This window comes from Tachypleus tridentatus, chromosome 13, assembly GCF_004210375.1.
Source record: "Tachypleus tridentatus isolate NWPU-2018 chromosome 13, ASM421037v1, whole genome shotgun sequence".
NCBI lineage: Eukaryota > Metazoa > Arthropoda > Merostomata > Xiphosura > Limulidae > Tachypleus > Tachypleus tridentatus.
This window is the reverse complement of record NC_134837.1, coordinates 237,848,234-237,870,818: the sequence shown is the minus strand read 5'-3', so window position 1 is coordinate 237,870,818 and position 22,585 is coordinate 237,848,234. Positions and strand designations below refer to the sequence as shown.

The window sequence follows — 22,585 nt, the reverse complement described above, 5'->3', positions numbered from 1 at the left end:
GATTTTTGTACAGGAAGGGCTAATTTTAAATTTAGATATATCAGATTCAAAACATATGGTATTTATTGCAAAAGAAACTACACTTTATATTTTTTCAAAAAGAATACAAGTAAACTACAATGAAATCTTGTCATGACTAATTTATTCAATAACTATCACAGAATATTTGTAATTTTCAAATGATTAATCAACATCACATGACAAAACTATTTCTTACAACTTTATGCTTCATAACTTGGCCAGATTTTCACTTACTTTTATTTGTAATTTTTACCCTTAATTGGAAGCCATCATCAACTGATGCTGCTACCTACAACATTCCCACTGTTTAAGGGTTAAATTTTAAAACTATAAGGAATGACATAAAAGGCTTTGTCTATTGACTGTACAACTGTACCTTCTGAATAACCACTGCTCTAGCTTTCTAAACATCCTAAATGTGAAACAGTAACTACTCATTCATCATTATATGAACTTATATAAGTGTAATTATTTTGACATATCTCATTATAATGTAGAACAAAGTAAAATCTCAAGTATTCTAAAATAACAGAAAAATATAATAATGTTACCATTAAGCATAATAAATCTATACAAACATAAAAGTTGTGTCTATTGTCTGTACATGTAACTACTTTGCAAAAACAATTGGTAAGGAGGTTCATTAGGTCCAAGTTGAAGTACATACAAATTTTCAGTTTTGCATTTTATACCACTACTTTGCCCCCTGTAGATGAATCTTCACCACAATTAATATAGAGGTTCATTAAGTCCATGGAGAGATCCACGTATGTTTTCTATTTGCTTTAGTGACATAATAATTTAGTGTTTGCAGTTCAGCCTAAATACATGGTCCAGAAAGCCAGAGACTGCTTTGTTTTAGTTACTTTATATCTTTGCTCTTCCAGGTAGAATGAATATTTACTTGCCAAAGAGAATATTGCAGTAACATATTATGTTCAAGATGAGAGAATTACTGAGTGCAATATCCTTTGCTGTCTAAATATAATAGCTAATCAATGCTGTAAGATCACACTGTTAACTGAACAACAACAAAAATCACACTTAGAATTAGTCATCTTCTGCCTGAGCAAATTTGAAGAAATTAGTTTTCACTTGAAAACACAAGTAGATAAGGAGAAATTTCTGTCCCATGACACAAGTATTTACTACAAAGTTTCTGAAACAATACCATGCTGCGTACTAGCTCTTTCTTGAGTACATGTTTATTGAGATTAAAATATTGCTTCCCATGAAATAAATGGCATTTTCTGAACACAGAAATACTAATGACAGAGAAAAAGTCTAGCAACAGAGAGAGGAAAGATTTCAAGTCTAGAAGTCTTTTCCTGGAAAAAATCTCTTGTGCCAATGCTACAAAGTTCTATGATGTTGACCAGCCTGCAACCATTGTGTTTTAAACATAACTGTAAAAATTTAAATTTTAGACCTTCATTTACAAAAATCTATAAAGAAGTTAAAACATGCTTCATGGATATTCTTCACTAGTTTGAACTATTTCTCTAGCAGATGAGGTGATGGGCACTAAGGTGTGAAGTCTGTGATCCATGGAATGTCATACCTTCCGGAACTGAAAGGTCTCTCATGACAAGAATGGCAACTTGCAAAACCTTTGGTTGTGCAGGGGTGTATGAGGAACTATCTTCAATGGCTTGTCATCCTATAGCCCTGAGCCAAGGAATGACCATCCACCTTGGTATCAAAAGCCCTGTGAGTGGCTTTCATGCATAACCAATAACATTAGTGGCATCTCATCCAGACATTCACTGAGATTATGACAGAGAAAGACTTTAGCCAAAATTATGGGTCCCTGCTAGTGAGGAAATACAATTCATGCCCCTGATGTTTAAGGGGACAGCAACAGATGATATGGATTGGTTTTTAAAACATTTCAGGCAGTTCACTACTTGAAATGGATTAACCCACTCTACAATATTTGATCCTCTCATGAACTTAAGATTCCACCTTTGATAATGTTCAACAACTGAAAGACACGCAGCAGGATGACTGGGAAACAATCATGTACGAGTTGCTTTACTGATACAACCCAGTATAAAAATATTGCAATCTATCAGGCCAATTTCAAGGCACAGAAATAGTCTAGCACCAGTGGGTTAGCCACTTAAGTGGTCAATGTGTACTAATTCACAGGAAGGTACATCTGGCAATGACCTTGGTAGTTTTGGAAAACATCTTGCCTCCATGAGATAATGATGTCCCTTGTTCCTAAATGCTGTTTCTTAAGTTCACTGGGAATTCTCAATGAACTAATGAAACAGCACCTGAGAATGAAGAACATCATTCCGTCATGGAGACAAGTCTACCTGGACATATGAAGTAGTTAATTCAAGCCAGCCACAAGAAAGGAAGAAGTCTGCAGTGATAGCTGTGGTAGGAATTTTATTAGCAGTGAACGTGACTATAATTATCTCCACACCAACAGACTTAACCCAACTGGAGAGTTAACAAGCAGCTACTTCCACCTCTTATAATGCAGCCACACTGGCAGAACTCTAAAGGTCTGTTTGCAAGGTACATGCCACAGTGAGGTCCATCCATAGGACATATTCCACACCAGAGTATGCTCATAAGGTATGTGCCATCACAAAAGTGCATGTCATTGCCCAAACTAGCCAGTGGATATAAGCCATTAAAGACAGAGCAAAGTGCATGTTTTGTTTGTGGACTAAGGGGCCACTGGTAAAAATAACTGTTCATACTCTGTAACACAGCAAAGTAGGCACAGCTAGCAGTTCCAACAAATGACTTGACAGATTATAACCAAACCCACAAGGGTATTAATACTAGTAATCAAATAAACAACACACAGAAGAAGCTGTGGCAAATGCTCCAGAAAACTCACAAAGTTAGACTTGAGCGATGACTTGAGAAAACATAGTAGACAGCTTTTACCAAAGAGTTTAATGTTCATCTCAGCTCAGTTAGGCTAGATGGAGCTTGGTACATGCCTTCAGGATACAACGGTGAAATGTTAGATTCTTGGCAGACACGGGAATGTCAAGGACTCTAGGGGACCTTTTTCAAGATCTCTGAGCAAGACCACTAAAGCAGCTAGTGAATACCAACTTTGCTCTTACAAATGATGAAAAACTGTTAACCCTATGATTACCAGTTTGTTATATTACAAGTAGGTAACATTTCTTGTCGTAATGCATTCCAAAAATAAAAATAGCAGATGAAATTATATAAAATTTGACAATAACTTCCTTAAAAGTACATATTTTATACCATTTCTAATAAAAATTCATCTTTTAATGTAATTATTTATACTGTATTCTAAATAGTTCATCCACAAAGTGATTTTCTTGTTGAACATAAAAGTACTATTTATCATCTTTGTTTTACATTTCACTTGCATAATCTCTAAAACCTGTTCAATGAATATTGAAAGTTTTTAGAGACAAGCATTTTTATTTATATTTTATCTACTGTATCACTAAATCTAGCTATTATTATTACTAATGTACATTGCAATAAAATATTTAAAATTAAGAAATAAAAATATGTACTTACTCGTTATGTCTTTTTTGAATAACCTTAAAATATATTCTTTGGATCAGATGCATAATTTCATGGCTTTGCCTTTTCATAACTTTTTTTTTAATGTTTGATTCTCCTTTCCATTCCTTATTTTTTATTATTCATGCTGACACACTTTAAGTGCAGGTGATATATCATTATGATTAGCAGAGAGTCTGTTTTAGTCAACAGTAAAATGTTTGCACTCACTTATTTTTAAAACCCTTGACCAGTTGAGCAACAAGAAGAAAACTTAATCATTAAACCTTTCACATATGAATTTTTAAAACACAAATAATACAAAAGTAACTAAAATATAAAAGAAAAAGCCTAAGTGCAGTTTAACTGTCTATTAAAGTGATATTTTTTTTTTAAATACAGGAAGCAAAATTAGCCAAGTGCTAGGGACAACACTCTCAGCAATTCACTAAGTTTTATTTTAACTCCCTTTGCAAAAATTGTACACAACTTTCTTGCTCTCATTATAACCTACAGCATGAAATCTGCTCTTTTTATTGATTATAAGCATACCATTCAAATTAAAACTGTTGTGTAGCAACACAGCTTCTACTTTGCAAGTGGGTATGGCTTGTCTTGAACTGAGGAAACTTTTACTTTCCTCTAGGTAAACTTCTTGGAAAGTTATCAAATTACTGAAAAACAACCTATATTATGTTGTATTGTAAATGCCTGGAGAAAATGTTTACTCTACACAAACACACAGATTCTTTCTTCCATACCAGCTCTTAAAACTTAAAATTTGTAACTATAAGCACATTATGTGACAACAAAAACTGTACTATTGTTCTAGATGTTTCTTTGAAAATAATGGATCAAAAACTTATATACAACTTTGCATTATAACACAGTTGATAATAATTTCATTAAAATATATGTTAATAATAAAGAGGTTTAATTACATTTGAATGTAATACAGTAATATTTGCAGAAAAGAATTTTAAAATAGCACCAATTGGCACAGGGTTAAAGAAGAAACTGGTCTCTCCCCTCAATCCAAGAGATGTTTGCTCATAAAATGAAAATAATGTTCATCATATTTATTAGCAAAATAGTTATCCAATGACACAAAGTTCAAGCCTAGGAACAGTGGATTGCATTGGTGTATGCAGCAGGGAATGAGAGTATTTCTATGCACAAAACCAGTCACAGAAGCTATGGATGAAATAAATTATTTCTTGTCCAAAAAAATATGCAACATTAGCTTGGACAGTGGTTAGTCCAACAAGGGATAAAGTCTCAGTGTTGGTTTCAAACAAACAATGAATGATCAGTTATATCCAGCTGGATAAATGGAATGGTTATAGGCATGGAGAAGCAAAAGTAATTAATACTATGGTTAATTCTAAGTCACTGATTAACAACTATACTAGCAATTTAGACCCAACACAGCAAAAGCAACACAGTTGCTTATGTAAATAAGCTGATGTACTTGCAGACAAGATGGCCAAGAGGGTCACACCATGATGATTGAACACCATACAAACACATGACAGAAACTAACTGGAACAAACTCTTGCCACATGTGATGAAGGAAAAGATAACAAAAAAGGAATCAACAAGCTGTTCACCAAATCTACTCCTTTGTGTACAGGAAGTGTTACTCCCTGTGAACATGTCTCTCCATCAAAAAGAAATTCGCAAGGATGTATACATAGTGGCTAAGGTCAACAACAGTTGAATCATGCAAACTGGCCTGTAAACAATTACAGAAACCTGCTGAATTATAGAAGAAGCATTATGATAATACAATTAAAACACAGATATTCCAGTGCAGCAAATAGATGTGTTTGTGGTATGTACATGGTACATAAAACAATTTGGATATGACTGGATTGATCCATACCCAATACTCTGATAAATGATTTTCTTAGATATGAACTATAAAAACCACAAGGCACACCAAAGCATGCAGAATACATCAATAAACCATGTTTATACATTACAGATGAACCTTTATAAACCTTTGATATGGTAGCCTGACAAGGAGTTTGGAGAGGAAACTGAAAGAAAGACAAGAATACCATCTTAACCTACCTGATGAGAGAAAGGTAGTTGTAGAATACTTATCTAGCAGTCTTCAATAAATAAGATGAGAAATTACTAGAAATAGGATTGATTACCAGCTCCAACAAGTAGATGAACTGCCAACATTTGCATGATAATTGATAGGAATGGGATTATTTACCAATCATAAAGGCTTGAACATTGACCTGATGATCGAGAAGTGGTGTTCCTTGCTTTCCAAACTCTTAAATGATGCATGCTGTAATATATACACTACACAATGTAGGAAAAATCAGATATTTAGAAATTTATGTACATATTTCTTTTCTTTTGTTTTGTGTATATAAGTTGTAAATTTAACATCCCATTTCCTGCTCCCACAAACACACAGCATGAGTGAATAAAACTAAAATGCAGTAAGCTTTCATTTCACTATTTTGGCATTTTTGGATCTTTATGTTAAAAAGATGAATTTTATATTAAAGTGTTTAATTTCCAGTATGTAGTTACCTTTTATTTTTTGAGGGAGTACAGGTTTTTACTCCATTATTTCAAGGTGTGATGAGTTTGATTTTAAAGTTTTTGATTTTTGAGTTCAGCATATAAGGTACATGGTTTGACATTCTTATATGCCTTCAATACTAACTGATTTGCTCCATCCTGGAACAGGGTGCAGTCATTTAATCTTTATTAAAGTCTGAGAATAATGTTTTATGTGTTAAAAATATTTTATTCAATTTTCTTCCTTTTTTGTTTCATGCTCAGTTTTATTAAATTTATCCTTTTTAAAGTAGACAGGGCATATCTGCATTTTTTTCTTGTTTAGTTTAATTTTTATAATTGTACATACTTGCACCTTGCTTTATCTGTATTAACCCTTTTGCTATGTGTAGGTAAAAGTATAGACATCACAAATTATGTGAAATTTAAATTTTAACTACTTTCTTGTTATTGCATATAAATAAACTTGACATCAAAATGCAGTTCATAAAACAAATTTAAATCCTACACAAGTTACAGGTTCTTAATGTTTAAAAAAATATTTATAAAAGTCCTCAATCTCCCCCAATAAAATAATTGCAACATTTGTTCTCTAGGTCTTCTTTGTTCTCAATTTATTTACCATCCCTATGAGAAGTACAGAATGTAAAATAACTACACATTATACAATGTGTTATACAAATACTGCTAAGGAAAAGCATAGTTTTTATACCATCCAATGTTATTTGCCTGTGGAGTCATACACTAGAAAAAATTTTTTTTCATCTACCCTATAAAGTTCTATATAATATTGGTAAAATTTGACCAACCTTGTAACCATAAAAAAAATTGAAATAAATCTATATAACCACTTTCTCTTTTTTCACATTTTATTCTAAACAGCTTTAAACTTATTACAGTATACATCTAACAGATATTTTCACCATAAAATTTGTAAATCACTTAGCAAGTGCATAGTTCACATTACCTAATCAAATTATACAAGGCATAAGCTTACTGTGAATTGCTCATGAAGAAAGTACCTCACAAAACAATTTTATTATTATTATCTATTCTCCCTAATCTAATCTAAAAAGTTTTGAATTTTTGCAGTTCAGTTATTTTACAATAATAAAAAATAACAAGAAATACACTACTTGCTTTGCTCTTTGTTTTATTGATGATTGTCAATGAACATAAACTACTTTTTGATACAAATGGTACTACTGCAATAAATTATTTATTTACTAAAACCATGTAACATGATCAGAAAAAGATGCAAATTAAAAAAATGTTAACCCTATTTCACTGTGTTAAATTTAACATTGCACAGCACAATATTTATGAACTTGAATTTTATTTGTTTATGGAGTCATAAACTAAAAAATCAGACCCATTTGCCTCATTCAATTGTAACATCCTTTCTTTCACAAACTCCAAATAGTTCTCACAGAAATTTTATACTATATTATTCATAAAAGTGACTTAAATGTAAAAAATTAGAATAAACATATGTGAACTGTTACAAAATATAAACCATTTACGATAAACAAATGCAGCTGGCTTCCTGCTAAAATGTGTACTCATTAATCATATTAAATGTTCTATGTTAAGATGTAATTATATGTAACCATGACCCTAAGTACTTCATCTATCTTCAAGCTTACAGTAAACATTGAGCCTTTTATAAACAAAAAGTTAGTAATTAGAATTAAGAGTTTTTTACTAAAACTTTGTCTCTAGTCTTATGGTGTCAAAGTATTGACTGCTCCAAGTGCAAAGTTGTTTTCACATTAAGATTAAATATACCTTTCTTACTCTGAAAATTTTCAAATTTCATTTGCTTCATCCCTAAAACTTCCTAAATAAATATCAAATGTTTCTTTTTCTATATTGTAACTTTATACAGGACTGGTCAATTTGACAGACCTTGTGAACACCATAGAAAAAGTTAGGAAACAATTCTAAATTACCATTTTTCTTTTCTGCAATGACTGCAAATAGTAAATGGAACTCACAAATGTTTACCCTAAACTAAATAATTCTAATGTTATACACTTATTTATACTTAATCATATTGTCTTATTGTTTTCTGAACCACTTTTAACTAATAATCCTTTCACACACATTGTAAATCACTCAGAAAACATTTAGTGCATGTTTACCGTGTTAAATTACATAACTCACAAGCTGCTTACAAACTTAAATTATGAATAATCTTTATAATTCTTTATTTCACCTTATCTAACCTAATAACTGTAATTTCTACATTTTAGTTACTTTTATACCAATGAAGAATACACATGAAAAGGAAAAAAATACAATATTTACCTGAATCTTCTTTCCTTTTGTTATCAACAAAAAGTGCAACTTAAGCCTTCTTGTTTCTATACTAATGGTACTACCACATTAAATAATGTTTTATTTATTTGAATACTGTGCCTAAGTTCATGGTTTTAACTTTAAGCTGAAAGTGTTTTCACCTTTGTTAAGTATTTTTCACTATGTCTTTTCTTTTTCATTTACGTTTTAGTAATGTTTCTAATTTGCAAATCAGTGTTAAAGGATTGTTACTTTTGTAATTTAATTGTAGTTCAATATTAACCTCTGGTTATGGGAAAATCCATTTGGCATTGCTCATATGAAGAATAAAACAAGTACAACAATATTTATAATAATTGATAAGATTTTGTTAAAGACCAGAGCATTTTATGCACAAAGAATGAGCTTTGTTTATTTACACATTTTAATTAAATATTTGTTACTTTTATATTCTAATTCTCTGCACTCAAACTGAATAGTTCAATATCAACATAGTGTGCAATGAGATATCAAAAATTCAAAACAGAAAAAACAAAGATGTAAATTACTTTTAATTCTTCATTGAATAATCTTGAAAATGTTTTGTTATATTCTGAATTGTAAGTTTTTACTTTTTCACAAAAAGTTATTTTTTAATGTTCTATTTTCTTTTCCTATACTCCAGAATTATTAATTATCACAACACACATCAATGGATTCTTAAGGCATCCTTAATAGCAACATTTTAGTCATTGTCATAATTATGGGACATTTGTCTACTACACTAAGCCTGATAAACTGAAGCAGTTTGGTTTATATTTTAAAAGAATTACCAAACCTTTCTAATAAGCATTTTAAAACATAAACTAAAATATAAAATTAAAATCTGAAAAAAATTTAATTGTCTTTATAACTAACACACTTGTAGGTGAAAAACAACTGTAAAGCATTAGCAAGTAGAAAAGCAAAAGCAATGCCAGGAACATTTGACAAACTCTCTCTGAAATTCTTTGTAGTAATTTTAAACTAACTACTGTGAAACAGTATTTCAAAATGTGGTCTTTCTATTAGTTACAATTATCTAGCTCAACTAAACATAATTAGCTGAGAAATCTCAAATCTGTGAGTTGAAAGTGTGTGGCATCTGTCAAAAATCCCAAAAATGTATACATCTTTTTCTTCCAGCATCTCCTAAAGAGCTTGAAAAGTAAAGTGTAAACAGAGCAATTAGCTTAGTTTCAGAATTTTCCTTTTAAGGTTTCTTTAAAAACAAAGGACTTAAAACTTAGACAATACTTTGAACCATAATGTAAATGTTAATGCTACTTTCATTGGTATACAATTACAGTAAGAGCACTTAATTAAACTTTGAATGTAACAAAGTAAAAGTCTTGTTATGTACAACACAAGAGTGCCCATGATCATAGGATTTAAAGTGTTTCTGACATCCATATTATTTATACTTTGTGGGAATAAAATACATTTAATTGATCCTTCACCACACTATGATAGAAAGGTTATCAATTTCAAAATAACAGAGAAGGGTACAATGGGGATGGGAGTGAGATATGCAAGCACATCAGATTTTTTCTACTTGCTGTAGAGGTTCAGAAATTTGTAACATGTTTTGTTTATTTGATGTATGCAGTTTGAAATTGAGCATACAATCCAGAAATTCACCAAAATATTCCTCTTCTGGTTGTTTTTTTTTCTTCTATTCTCTACAGTAGATAATATCTATTCTGCTTGAGAGGATACTGCACTAACATATCTGGGATGGAAGGATTAGAAATAGTAATATCTGTTGTCAACAAAGATGACACTGTCTAAATGTAAAGGTGACACTGTCAACTTCATAAAAACATCAATCTTAATTCAGGTGTGCTTTCTTAGTTTCACTAAGTAAAGGCTTACTTCAACATCATCATGTTTAACAAAATTTGGTCTTGAGAATGAACAGAAAAAGTGGTTTTCTTAGACACAATTACATGCACTACTTTCTTTTGTTTCTTTTATATTAAAGATTGTTTTTATTTTTACCAAATTTGTCCAGTCTCATTATTTTAAACAAATCATGAAAACTCAATTGCCATGATTCAGAACTATACCTCTTATTTTCTGAGCAAACCTGCCATTGTTAGCAGGTCTACTTATCTAATACCAGTCAGGAAATCAGCTTTCACTCAAAAATACCACAAAGGTAACTTCTTAACATGCAATGAATATTTCAATATGAGACTATAAGACAGTCAACTAGGAATTATTTTTATGATATTCTTTAAGTATTTAAGTACAGTTATATAAACATTGGTACATACAAAAATAAGAGGCACATTATTTGGTGAAAGTTCTCTAAAACATTCAAATGAGCTTAATCTTAGAGAAGCAAGAAAACAGAAGCGAAATTTAATGGTAAGGTATGCCACATTTGATGCTGAATCTATTGAGAGAAGTATATTTTTCTTTAAAAGAGATTACAGCTGATTACAAATTTAATATAAACAAGAAAGACTTCAAAGTGTACTCTTAAATGTGTTTTTGAAATCTGTGGGAAGCTTAGAAGAAAATTCAAACTGATTGTTTAAAAGCATTTGCATCACTATACTAATGGAACAACTAAAAATCAACACTGACTTCTTTCCTAACCAATCATACTTCTCTATTTATGTAAACAATAATGGCTCAAATAGTATTCTACATGCTTCAAAATTGTATAACATTTTATGATAAACTTTGTGTGCACTGTGTTTGATAATAAAGATCATACCTGTTTAATAGTATAATAAGAATGTATATGTTATGACTGCTTAATAGTTGACATTTTCATTTGATTTTATATATTATATCTTTATTTATTTAAACATACAAAATATGTCATTAAAATACTTTTCACCCATGTCTGTACTTGAAATAAACTTATACTAAGGTACATTTAGATTTGAAATATTTTTATTCAATGCTGAATATAATTCTATACATTCTTTGTACAATAGTAAATATAAATGAAGTTTAATCATTATGAAAATATTTTCATAACTATAAGCAATATATACTTCTGTTAAAAAAAAAAAGGTAAATGTCTCTTACGAGACTTATTAAAGTAACACAAATAACAAAAACATACTGTTTTAATGGATCAACATCTGATGGAACACCAGCTGGCAACTGCAGATACAGCAACAGTTTCTCCACATCTGAAAGCTTACCAACATCATTCTCATGGAATAGAGAAAAATTAAAACCCAATAAATATACTGCAAATCAATCCAAGTTTTTACTGATGTTCATTAATTAACCAATAAAGATTTACAACACAATCTGTTTTTCCTTTTATAAGCAGGATCTTATAATCATACCATGACAAAGATGATAATATTGCAGGGAATGCATTGATTCCTTTAGATTGTCCAAAAGACCCAACCAGGATATAAAAGCACTTACTGATTTAAAACGATTACAGTTTCAGAATAACTTTTTTTCCATCAAGACAATCAATACACTAAATTATAGCTGTCTAAACATCTGTAATTCTATTAATCAATAAACAGTTTCCATAATTTTCTTCATTTCAAATACCCAAATCTTCCAAAACTTTGAAAATATATATATGTTTCTTTAAAGATGAATTACAAAGTAAAATGTTATCAAATTTTGGGAGGTAAGAATGCAGCTTATTAAAAAATATACAAAAATATACTAAAAGTTTGAAGCAAAATTTTCCTATATTTCAAATATATTAAAGTATAAAAAATAATAAAACAAAAAAAAAAGACTATAAATGCAAAATTACAATAATTAACACAAGGAAGTCATTATAGTACTAAATGAAGGAAAACATACACAGTAGTCTTGAATTCTTCTGATAAAAGAATAGCTTATTCAGCGATATAACATTTATCTGGCAACACCAATTTGAAACTAAACTAGCACAATTTAAAAAAAAAAAAAAGACCTTTCTGCAAAGAAATTACAAACTAAGAACCTACTGTGCCAGACAAGTATGATGGGAGTTTTTACATGGCTGCAATTAAAATAAAATAAATAAGCAATATATATTTATGAATTGTGCATTCAGTAAAATAAAATTTATGTATTATTTGAGAAACTGAAATATCACCATCATGGACACATATTTCAAAATTGTCTCTTACAAATATTTGAATTGAGACTAATTAAAGCAACTGCATTCTTAATATTTTAAGGTTGAAGTAATGAATAATTGAACATCTTTGGGTCAACAGCAATTCCAGTTAACTAAAAAAGCAAATTTTGACAATGTATCTATGGCAATGAAGCCTTTATTTAATTTTGAAACTTATGTGCACTTGCAGGAAGAGTTAAAAATTGTCAGTAAGTCTTTATCTTCAACTGAATTAAATCTATAAAAAATTGCTGTCTCAAAAAATTAAAATCTGTCATTCATTACATTAAAAAATACTGAAAAGTAATATCACACAAATGTTACATCAACTTACCAAAATTTGTTCTATCTTTTTCTTTGTATCCTCACTGAAAAATTCAATAAAAATAAAAAATTACAATGTAAAAAACAAACTTGCATATTAATAGCTCTTATCTGTCTATATACGATAAATTATCTCACAAAATAGTGGTGTACCTTTTGAGCTACAACTGCACATCACAAAAAAAAAATCCAAAACAAAACTTGTAAATATGAAAGAATCTTATTGCACATTCCCTTTCAACTGCAACTGTCTTACACCACAGTGAAGTTTTGTGCATCACTTTCCCTTGTAGATATATAAATGTTATTCTACTGCCAAATTATAAAGTTCTACTCAGTACAATATTACAGATTTATCTACCACAGTTCATTCTTAAAAATACCTCTTCCAAAACATACAAAGCAAACTGTTTGGATTTAGGTATCACCATTATAAATCACAAACTGAACTTTTAAAATTTCTGATAAAACTGAAATTTCAACTCTGAAGTTATAAACTTCCCATTACAAAACACAAACACTCCAAACAAGCTGTGATACAATGTTTACTATTCACAGTTCAATAGATACAACTGAATTTGTTCATCTTCAAAAGATTTTGTGGACAGAACTCATAAATTCACTAATAATTTCCATACTTGAGATTCCTCATTGTAAACATTAAACAAAGTTCATTCAATTCAACAATATTCTTGCTAAAGTCTACAGGCTGAAAAATGTTTAAAGACTATCACAACCTCTTAAAATAAACATTTTCACAAGTACATACATCATGAATTTAAGAAATTTAAATTGACTTGTATACTGAGAGATTTATTAAATTATGTAAGACCAAGAAAGTTGGTGAAACACGAAACTGGGATATGAAAAGGATGCACAAGAAAAGATTGGCTGAAAATGTAAAAATTAACAGTAAAGATTTCAATGAAACTTTGTAGAATGGACAGCAACTGCCTGTTGTGGAGACACAAGTGTAGAGGATGACGTTTTGAAAGTCTTCTACCTTTCATCTTCAAGTCAGTGTGTGTGAAGATGCTGACAGTCTTTTATAGTATCCTGGTGGATTGTGGAGAACGTGTTGTGATTGGTTGGATTATCACTGTTTTTGATTGGAGGAGAGATTTTCTGTAGATTCACCAATGGCAGCCACAGGTTACTCAGCTCTAATCTGGAATCTCTGTTAAGTGAATGTTTAATAATGTTAATATAAAATGATTCTTTGATTTTTCTTGTCTTCCAGAATTTGTCTGTGTTGATGATTCTAGTTTTCTCCCAGTTTATTCTGTGTCCAGCTGATGTGGCATGCTCTGCATTGGCTGAATTTTGTGTTTTTGCGAGTCTTGTACTATCTTTATCTTGCGACAAGAATAAAAGTTAGTTAGTATGGCTCATTTGGTCCAATGAGGAGAAACAGATTTTCAGTTTTACATTTCTGGTTTTTAAGACCATTTTTACCACAACCTCACTTCTTATGGATGCATCTTCACCAAATCTGGGGTGAAGGTTTGTTGGGTCCACATGGAAATATATGAAAACTTACAAATTCACATTTTGTATTTTGCAATTTGTTGGGCATTTTTGAGTTATTTTATAATTATATACAAGCAATGCCTCATGTCCTAAAATAACTTCATTAATCATAAATTAACATAATTTGTATCCCAATTAGTCTATATAAATATAATAGTATACTGTCTACTGCAATTATACTACTACTTTACAAGGTATGGCTCTTCATCCAGATTAATTCAAAAGGTCCATGCAGCTGTGCATACAAGAGTTTCAGTATTGCATTTTGTGGTTTTATTGGCATTGTTTATTGCTACCTTGACCCCTCTTGACAGATCTTCACCAAATTAGGAATGTAAAAAAAAATGTGTTGGGTTCATGAGGAGACATGCGAGTTTGCAGTCTTACATCTTGTGATTCATAGTTTAAGGGCATTTTTAAGGGTTTTTTTACAATCACATACAAGGAAGCAACTTTTCACATCTTAAAAAAAAAACAAAAGCTTTCATCAATCATGAATTTACATAACTTCCATCCAGGAGATGGTTACTCTAGATATTAAGTAAATAAAATAAACATATACACTTCCTGCAGCAATGTTAAATACAATGTCACTTTTTTCACAGTAGTTATGATGCATGTTATTACATTTTCTGAAATACTGGTAATTCTTTGATGCTTATTTTATCTTTAAAGCATGAAAAATGATTTGTTGACCATAATATACAATAGTGCTGTTCGTGGTTTTATATGATTAACTTAATGATCACATTTTCTCAAAATTTTACTCAAGAAATCTGAACAAAGATTCTGTGACTAAATTTTTCTTGTGGAAAAATAAACTGTGGTGGTAGATTAGCTGAGAGAGATTTATACTGAGTAATCAGCATAAATCTTTGTAACGCCTCAAGAGAGTGTGTGAAAATTAAAACAGTATTAGCAACAATGCACAAAGATGAATTTTATGACTACCAATGATGTTTGATCTAAATTCAAGAAAATCCATGATGACGAGTAACCCCACTTGTATACATGCAAAAAATGGCTGATATGGGTAGAGAAACCTCTATGTAGAGGAGCAAACAATGTTTCAACTTTCTTCAGTCATTGTCAGGTTCACAAAGAAAGAGAGGGTTACTGACTGATAGCTGACCACATGTTTGAAAGCCGTTCTGTAATTGGAGTGTAGAAATGTAGAGGATGTGCTTAGATGTTGGATTATATTTATTAATATAGGTATAAAGGTGTCCCTTTGTATTGGTTTATTCTGAGCTTGAGTTGTTGTAGAAGTAAAGCTCCTTTAATTTTGCATTTGTTTGTGTATTTAGTATTTGGATGTTTTCTATGGTTATGTTGTGTTTATCTGATTTGCAGTGTTTGAAAATGTATGAAGATGACTTGTGTTCTTTGAATCTGGTTTCCATTTTTCTACTTGTTTCTCCAACATAGAAGTTGTGGCAGTTATCACACTGTATTTTATAAATAATGTTGGTGTGGTGTTTGTCAGTGTAGTTTTTACATAGTATAGACTTTAGTTTTGTGCCTGGTTTTTTGAATAAATTTGGTATTAACTGAAATGTTATATTTTGTCACTAGTTTTTGCCAAATGTTAGTCATTTTTTCTGCTAATGTATTGTTAATTTTATCTGGTGAGCATAGTTTTATGGCTGTGTTTATTTGGTTTCTTAGTATGTTGAGTTTTAGCTTTGTTTCATGTGCTGAGTCCCAAGGAATGTATAGTCCAGTATGGGTGATTTTTTGGTGGATTTCTGTTTTAAATTGTGTATAGGTTCTTGTAATTTTCAGGTTAAGAAATTATATTTGGTTGCTTTCTTCCTGTTCATATGTGAAGTTAATGTTGGGATGTACAGAGTTAATGTGATTGAAAAAATTAAGTATGTGTTCTGTAGATCTCAATCCCGCAACCGTGTCATCTACATATCTGTACCAGTGTAGTGGTGGATGTAATGCTGTGTTAATTGCTTGTGTTTCAACTTGTGTCATAAAAATATTAGCTAGAACTGGTGAAACTGGATTGCTCATGCTTAGGCCATTTGTTTGCATATAGTTGTGGTTGTTGAACATGAAGTTTGTCTTCTTCGTGACGAATTCTGTGAGGGTTGCTAAATGGTTGCTGGGAATGACTATTGATGGGTTAGGGTCATGAATATAGAGTTCTAAAGCTTCAGTGGTTGTTTGCTCCTCTACATATTGCATTCTCTTCCCATACCTGCTGTTTTTTACATATAAAGTCAAAAAACAATGATCCAATGTTAAAGTAAGTTTTGGACACACAGGCCTAGTATCCAGAATAACAGTCTATACCTGCAACATTTGGGACACACACAATAAGTTCTTCCAGTCTGATTTCGTCATTCCTAACATGAAAAAATTCTGTTTGGATAAAACCTAATCTGGTTAAAAACAGAAAAATGTTATGTTTTGTATAATGTGTTTGGAAATTTGTTTTAGGACAGTTTAAACTGTAATTAACAGGAAATGAAACTTTTTTCTTTCTTCCAGTTTATCCAGGCTTTCAGACATTGGGTTAGGTCATTTAACAAAAACAAACAGCAAAAAAAACGTTTTGGTAAAACAGAAAATCTCTTTCTTTGTCCCCTCAATGTGGATTCCTGAACATGGTGAGAGGACCTCTCAGAGAAGGTTCTGTACTTTCAATTTATCTCCTCTAGGATCAAAACATCCACCTGTGTGTTTGTTGTGCATGGTGACCCGTGAAGGGGAAGAGAGGATCCTGGTGGCTGAGGGGTCCAACTGCAATACACCACTTTTACCTTGAATTCCTGTAGATGGGCCAGGGTCAACTGAGTTCCAGCATAGGACGTCCTCAACAGGTGTAGTGGACATCATGTCTGATGCTGGTGTTCAGGTATAGTGCTCATAAAACCCTGGCATTGCTGCAGTGACCATATATGGCACTATAGTGCATCCCCTCATAGGGTTCTATGGTGGGTGGGGACAGTGGGTAGTGCTCACGAAACCCTGTCGTTGCTGCAGTGACCTTATATGGCACTATAGTGCATCCCCTCATAGGGTTCTATGGTGGATGGGGACAGTGGGTAGTGCTCACGAAACCCTGGCGTTGCTGCAGTGACCTTATATGGCACTGGAGTGCATCCCCTCATTGGATTCCATGGTGGGTGGGGTCAGTGGGCACCAAAATATTTTCTTTTTATTATGGATGCCCCTCAAATAAAAAAATAAACAAGCATGACAGCATAGAGAAAAATCCGACTACTGGCATTCGACCTTCCAAGGATGGTTCAAAATCAGGTGACTCTGTAGGTTCTGCTATGGTTTGTTACACTTCGGTTGTAGCACACAGAATCCTCTCTACAATTTCTGTGTTCACTGCTGAATTGAATGCCATTTCTCTTGCCCTGAATCGTATTGAAACTATGCAATATACGAATTTTACGATCTATACTGATTCATTCAGCTGTCTATTGGCCCTGACACCATTCCATGTTAGTTACCATCCTATCCTTATCAATATCCAAAACAAACTGGCTCATCTCTCTCTATCATCTATCTTTGTCCAGTTTTTTAGATACCAGGTCATGTTGGTATTCATGGGAATGAGCTAGAGCTAGATGACAGAGCGGCAAAGTCCAACTGCTCTGCCTCTATCACCACTGTCCCTGTTCCATACATGGACTACGGTCCAGTTATCAAAATCCGACTATACACGAGTTGGCAGTCGACCTGGAGTGAGCAACCAAATAATAAGCTTTTTCAAATCAAGCCTTCTTTAGCTCTTTGGTCATCTTGTTTCTGTATAAATCAAAGGGAGGAAGTTGTTTTGTCTAGGCTATGCATTGGTCACAGTTTTTAACTCACCACTTCCTTTCATCTGGTACTGATGCACCAATGTGTGGTTTGCATGGCACTCAGGTCACAATCGTACATATTTTATTATCATGCTGTCTTTACAAACAAGATCGATGACACCATATAACGTATTTTTAAGGTAGGTTTGCCTTTGACATTAGCCAATGTCATAGGTGACACTGACTGCATCACTCATGTTTTTACATTTTTAAGAGCTATTGGTCTTTTTAACTTAAGGTTTTAATTAGACTATACACCATTTTAGCATGATTTCTTTGACACATTTTAATTTTATTTTGACCTGAACCCAGGACTGGAAAGGCCAACTTCAGGTAACTGACAGGAAGTTTGAACTTAATGCTTCAGTCTTCCAGGCAAGTCTTAATTTTACATATTTTACATATTTTTACCTTCATTTTTATGTACCATTATAGTGTTACATCTTGTTTAAGATAGCCTAGTAGCTTTGTGCCAATAAACGTGAAATACCTACTTATCTTCCTTTTTTTGCCACTAGCAACAATTGACATCTCATTTTCACATCATAGTTTCTAAGGGCTTTCTTTTTTCATTACAGTGTGACTAAACAAAATGCATTTGGGTAATACAACCTCTGTTTAGTAGCCAATAGATTATAACATAAGAGCCAAACAAGCAGTATCTGCTTTTTAGAATTTGACTTTATCTCTATTTTTTCAGTTTTATATCAGTTTTTCAGAACCATCTGAATGATGTGTTCAGAGATGTTATTTTTTTGTTTTCTTGCAGTATTCAACAGCTTTAGGTATGCAATTTGTAATTTTAATAAAATGAAGATAATTAAGACATTATAAATTAATACAAAAAGTAATTTAATGACTAAGTATTATTATGGTTGACATAATTAGTCTAAAATTAATTCAAAAGCAAGATGCTTTTAATCTTCAAAAGTTTGCGAAGAGCTAAATGTAATTAAAATGACAGTGTTTTCACATTTCCTTAAATTGTGTTTGATTACTGCTATTTTCAATTCTTCTTACTATTCATATCTTGTGAAAATAATCAATTAGTTGTATGTATCTGATTGATGAACTTAACAGTCAATAATTGTCACATTCCACTAATCACAAAGCTCTCCATCTGCAGCACATAATTTTGTCAACAACTATTGAATGGATACCTCTAGCCTGTTGAAAACTTTACTTTATGAGGTAAGATCCATCATATGAAACTATTTTAAATTATATTTTAAAAGCAATCTTCATAAAAAGAATAGAAAATGAATAATCTAGTTTATATAGGAAACAAAAGAAAAATTTAGAACTAAATAATGAGAAGGCAACATGTTTGGAAAACAGATTTTACATAAGTTCTTAATTTGAAAGTAATTTACATCATGCATCCTATTTTTTATTATATTATAGCTTTCAGCTCATAATATTAAATTTTAAACTTCACTGTTAAATTAAATGTAACAAATAGGGTCTTACTTCACACATATAATTTTATCAGGGAAAACAAACTTTGGTTAACTGATTTTGCAGGCCTTTTTTGTGTGATATACCAAATGGTGATTCATGTGCACATGCAAATTGCACAGATGCTGAAAGTCGTGCAACACAAAGGGAAACAATAAAATACTTATATATGTAAAAACAATTGGTATAGGTAGAGAAAACCAGCCATTTTTACATATTTTTCTCTACAAGTGGGTTTTCTCATCATCACGAAATAAAATATTTACTTTTTTACATCAATGTTTGTGCCATATTACTAGAGTTATCATCATTATTAAAAAGAAACTACAAAGCACTAATCTTCAAAAGGTTCCTTTTAATTTGGATTATAGTTGCTTTTCAACTGGATACTCTTCAGGATAAAAGGTTTTCTTTCTTCTACAGTGTTGTATCCAACAACCTTTAATTTCACATAATCTTGAAAGGTTTTCAATTCAATCTTACTGCAGCCATTTTCTCTCTCTCTCTCTGCTTCATGAACAATCACAACAATATAAATGTTATTAAATGCTCAAAACATTTTTGTAGAAATATTTCTGCTTTCCCTACAAGTATTTAAAACTCTAATGTGATGTGTGACTTAATATAACCCTTTATGCTTGTGACAAACACCATGAGTAGCTAGATTTATATTTTTGTTTGTGTAGAAGTCATTAATATATTTTAGGACCATTTTCAAACATTAAAAGTCAGTGATGGATATACTAATCATAACTTAGAAATTCACTAAATTACTTCTTTCCCTATCAAAATCCTGTGCCTTTGACACTTGATCGTAACCTAGCAAATTAAGAAGAACCATGAAATCACATTAAAAAACAAAAAAACTAGCACATGAAATTCAAAAGAGAAATGGCATATACAATGTCTGTGAAGTTTCAATAACTTATAGATAGCAGCATTTATTATGAACAAGTTCTGTTACAATTTAACCACACACCACTACTTCTAGTAAAAAGGTATACCTCCTAAAACATCAGTGACACACAATGGAAAATAATTTACATAAACAGGAATTCCAGTCATACAAACTAGTAGTATAAGATTCGATATCAAGAAAGAGATCTTATCAAATAACAGAAAACTTCATAAAAGTGAAGCCTCTCCACAGAGACAACATCCTGCTGCAGAGATGAAGACAATTCTAAAAAGGATATAGCAAAGGGATACAATCAGTGGAATGCATTATAAATAAAAAGAAACAAACATAATTCAATAAACCAAAGTGTCTGCATAAACTTCCAAATACATTGCCAGATCTCTTATTTAATGAAAAGTTGTATTTAAAATTGAAGAAATTTACCATAAATATATAATGTGAAATGCAATGATTACAAGTGGCAAGAAATAAATATAACTGTGCAAACAGTCCTCACTCAGAAAAAAAAAAAAAAAGTTGAGGTAGATATCATTGTGATGTTTGAGATTATAAAGCAAATTGATAATGCTGATGCATCACCTTTTTTACATTTAATGGTGAAAATTTTAGAACTAGGGGACATAAATATAAATTTTGGCAAGGAAGGAGTCATCTTCGAATAAGAAAGTTTCCTTTGTCAAACAGGGTGGTTGGCCTTTGGAATGGGTTGCCCTCAGATATTGTAGAAGCAGTAAATTTGAGTGAGTTAAAGAAAAAGCTTCGTAAATATATGCATCATGAGAGCTGGCTTTAAGATTAGTTTTATTTATTTCTTTATCTTAGAGGATGGAACAGCTGAGATGGACAAGCATGCCCCATGTTGTTTAAAAATGTTATCAATGTTGTTTAGAATTTTAGTTCATAAAAAAAAGTGAAAGAATTCAATACAAATGAAAACATTCTTTCATCCTATTATGCAAACAAAATATTACAAGCAAAGTGGGGGAAATGGTTAGAAAGATGTTTAAACATCACAGATACAAAACTTCTAAAAGTACAGCTCACATAACATACATGTCTGAAGAACAATATCAAGAAGCCAGAAAAGAAATACTTGATAGAAAATGAAATCTAGAAATGAAAGGCTCAGAAAGGACTTAGGAGACATGCAAGGAAAGGAAACATTTGGAGACCATAGATTTGAAACATCTTTGAAAGAAGCTCTCCCTTTTTTCTTAATTTCCATTCATCTTTCACTGAGTATTATCCTGAAGTGTTCACCATTTCTATGTTTTTTGTTTTGCTAGTCTAGATGGTTGTAAACTCCAGAGATATTGCTGTTATGTGCATAATCCTTGATTTTGATAGACAAGGTTCAAGTTGTTAGCCCAGATGCAAGGACACAATATACTACCATGTAACTTCTTTTTCAAGGAGTTATTTTGTCTTTAAACAAGAAAAAGATGCATGTTTATTTCTTTGGTTTGAATATCACTCTTAAACTGGTTTGGGGATAGATTTATTTCAAAATGCTTTTGATTTTAATTTTCTTCCAACAGACAGTTACAGTCCACTACAATTTCCAAAAAGATTAAAGTTGCTTTGGAATTACATTCTGCCTCAAATGCAATGAAATGCTCATGGAGTTTTAACCCCTTCATATTGGATAGTTATAAATATATTTTGACAAGCATGTACAGATAAACTACCTCATTCCTGTTCCTTGTTTAAGTCTAAAGTTTCTGGAAGAGGCTTTGGAATTTTAGATCTGAAAGGAGACTTGATACAAGTGATTAAAATTGCTGTATAACTGTAATACATGTTCTGTTTAAATGATGGAGCAAACAGGTTGGAAACACAACTTTAATACAAGGAATAACAGATTTAACCATTAGAACCCCAGATAAAAACTTTGTTTTCGAGAAAATTTATTTTTAGACAAATAAAACTTGTGAAAACTTTGTTCAGTATGGTGTGTAGTATTAATTAGAATGTTTTTGACATTGTGCTATATAATGAATGCAAAACACTATCTTT

At 31.4% G+C, this 22,585-nt stretch overlaps 1 protein-coding gene across 1 annotated transcript in view; it reads right to left on the bottom strand.

Moving 5' to 3' along the window:
* Positions 1–22,585, bottom strand: part of LOC143240633 (uncharacterized) — an 89,675-nt gene that overhangs the window by 65,623 nt on the left and 1,467 nt on the right. Inside the window, exons 2-3 of the mRNA XM_076483386.1 lie at positions 12,843–12,876; positions 11,492–11,583 (exon numbers count right to left, since the gene is read on the bottom strand). Of these exons, the coding sequence (XP_076339501.1) occupies positions 11,492–11,583; positions 12,843–12,876 (126 nt within the window). The remainder of the gene's footprint in view (positions 1–11,491; positions 11,584–12,842; positions 12,877–22,585) is intronic.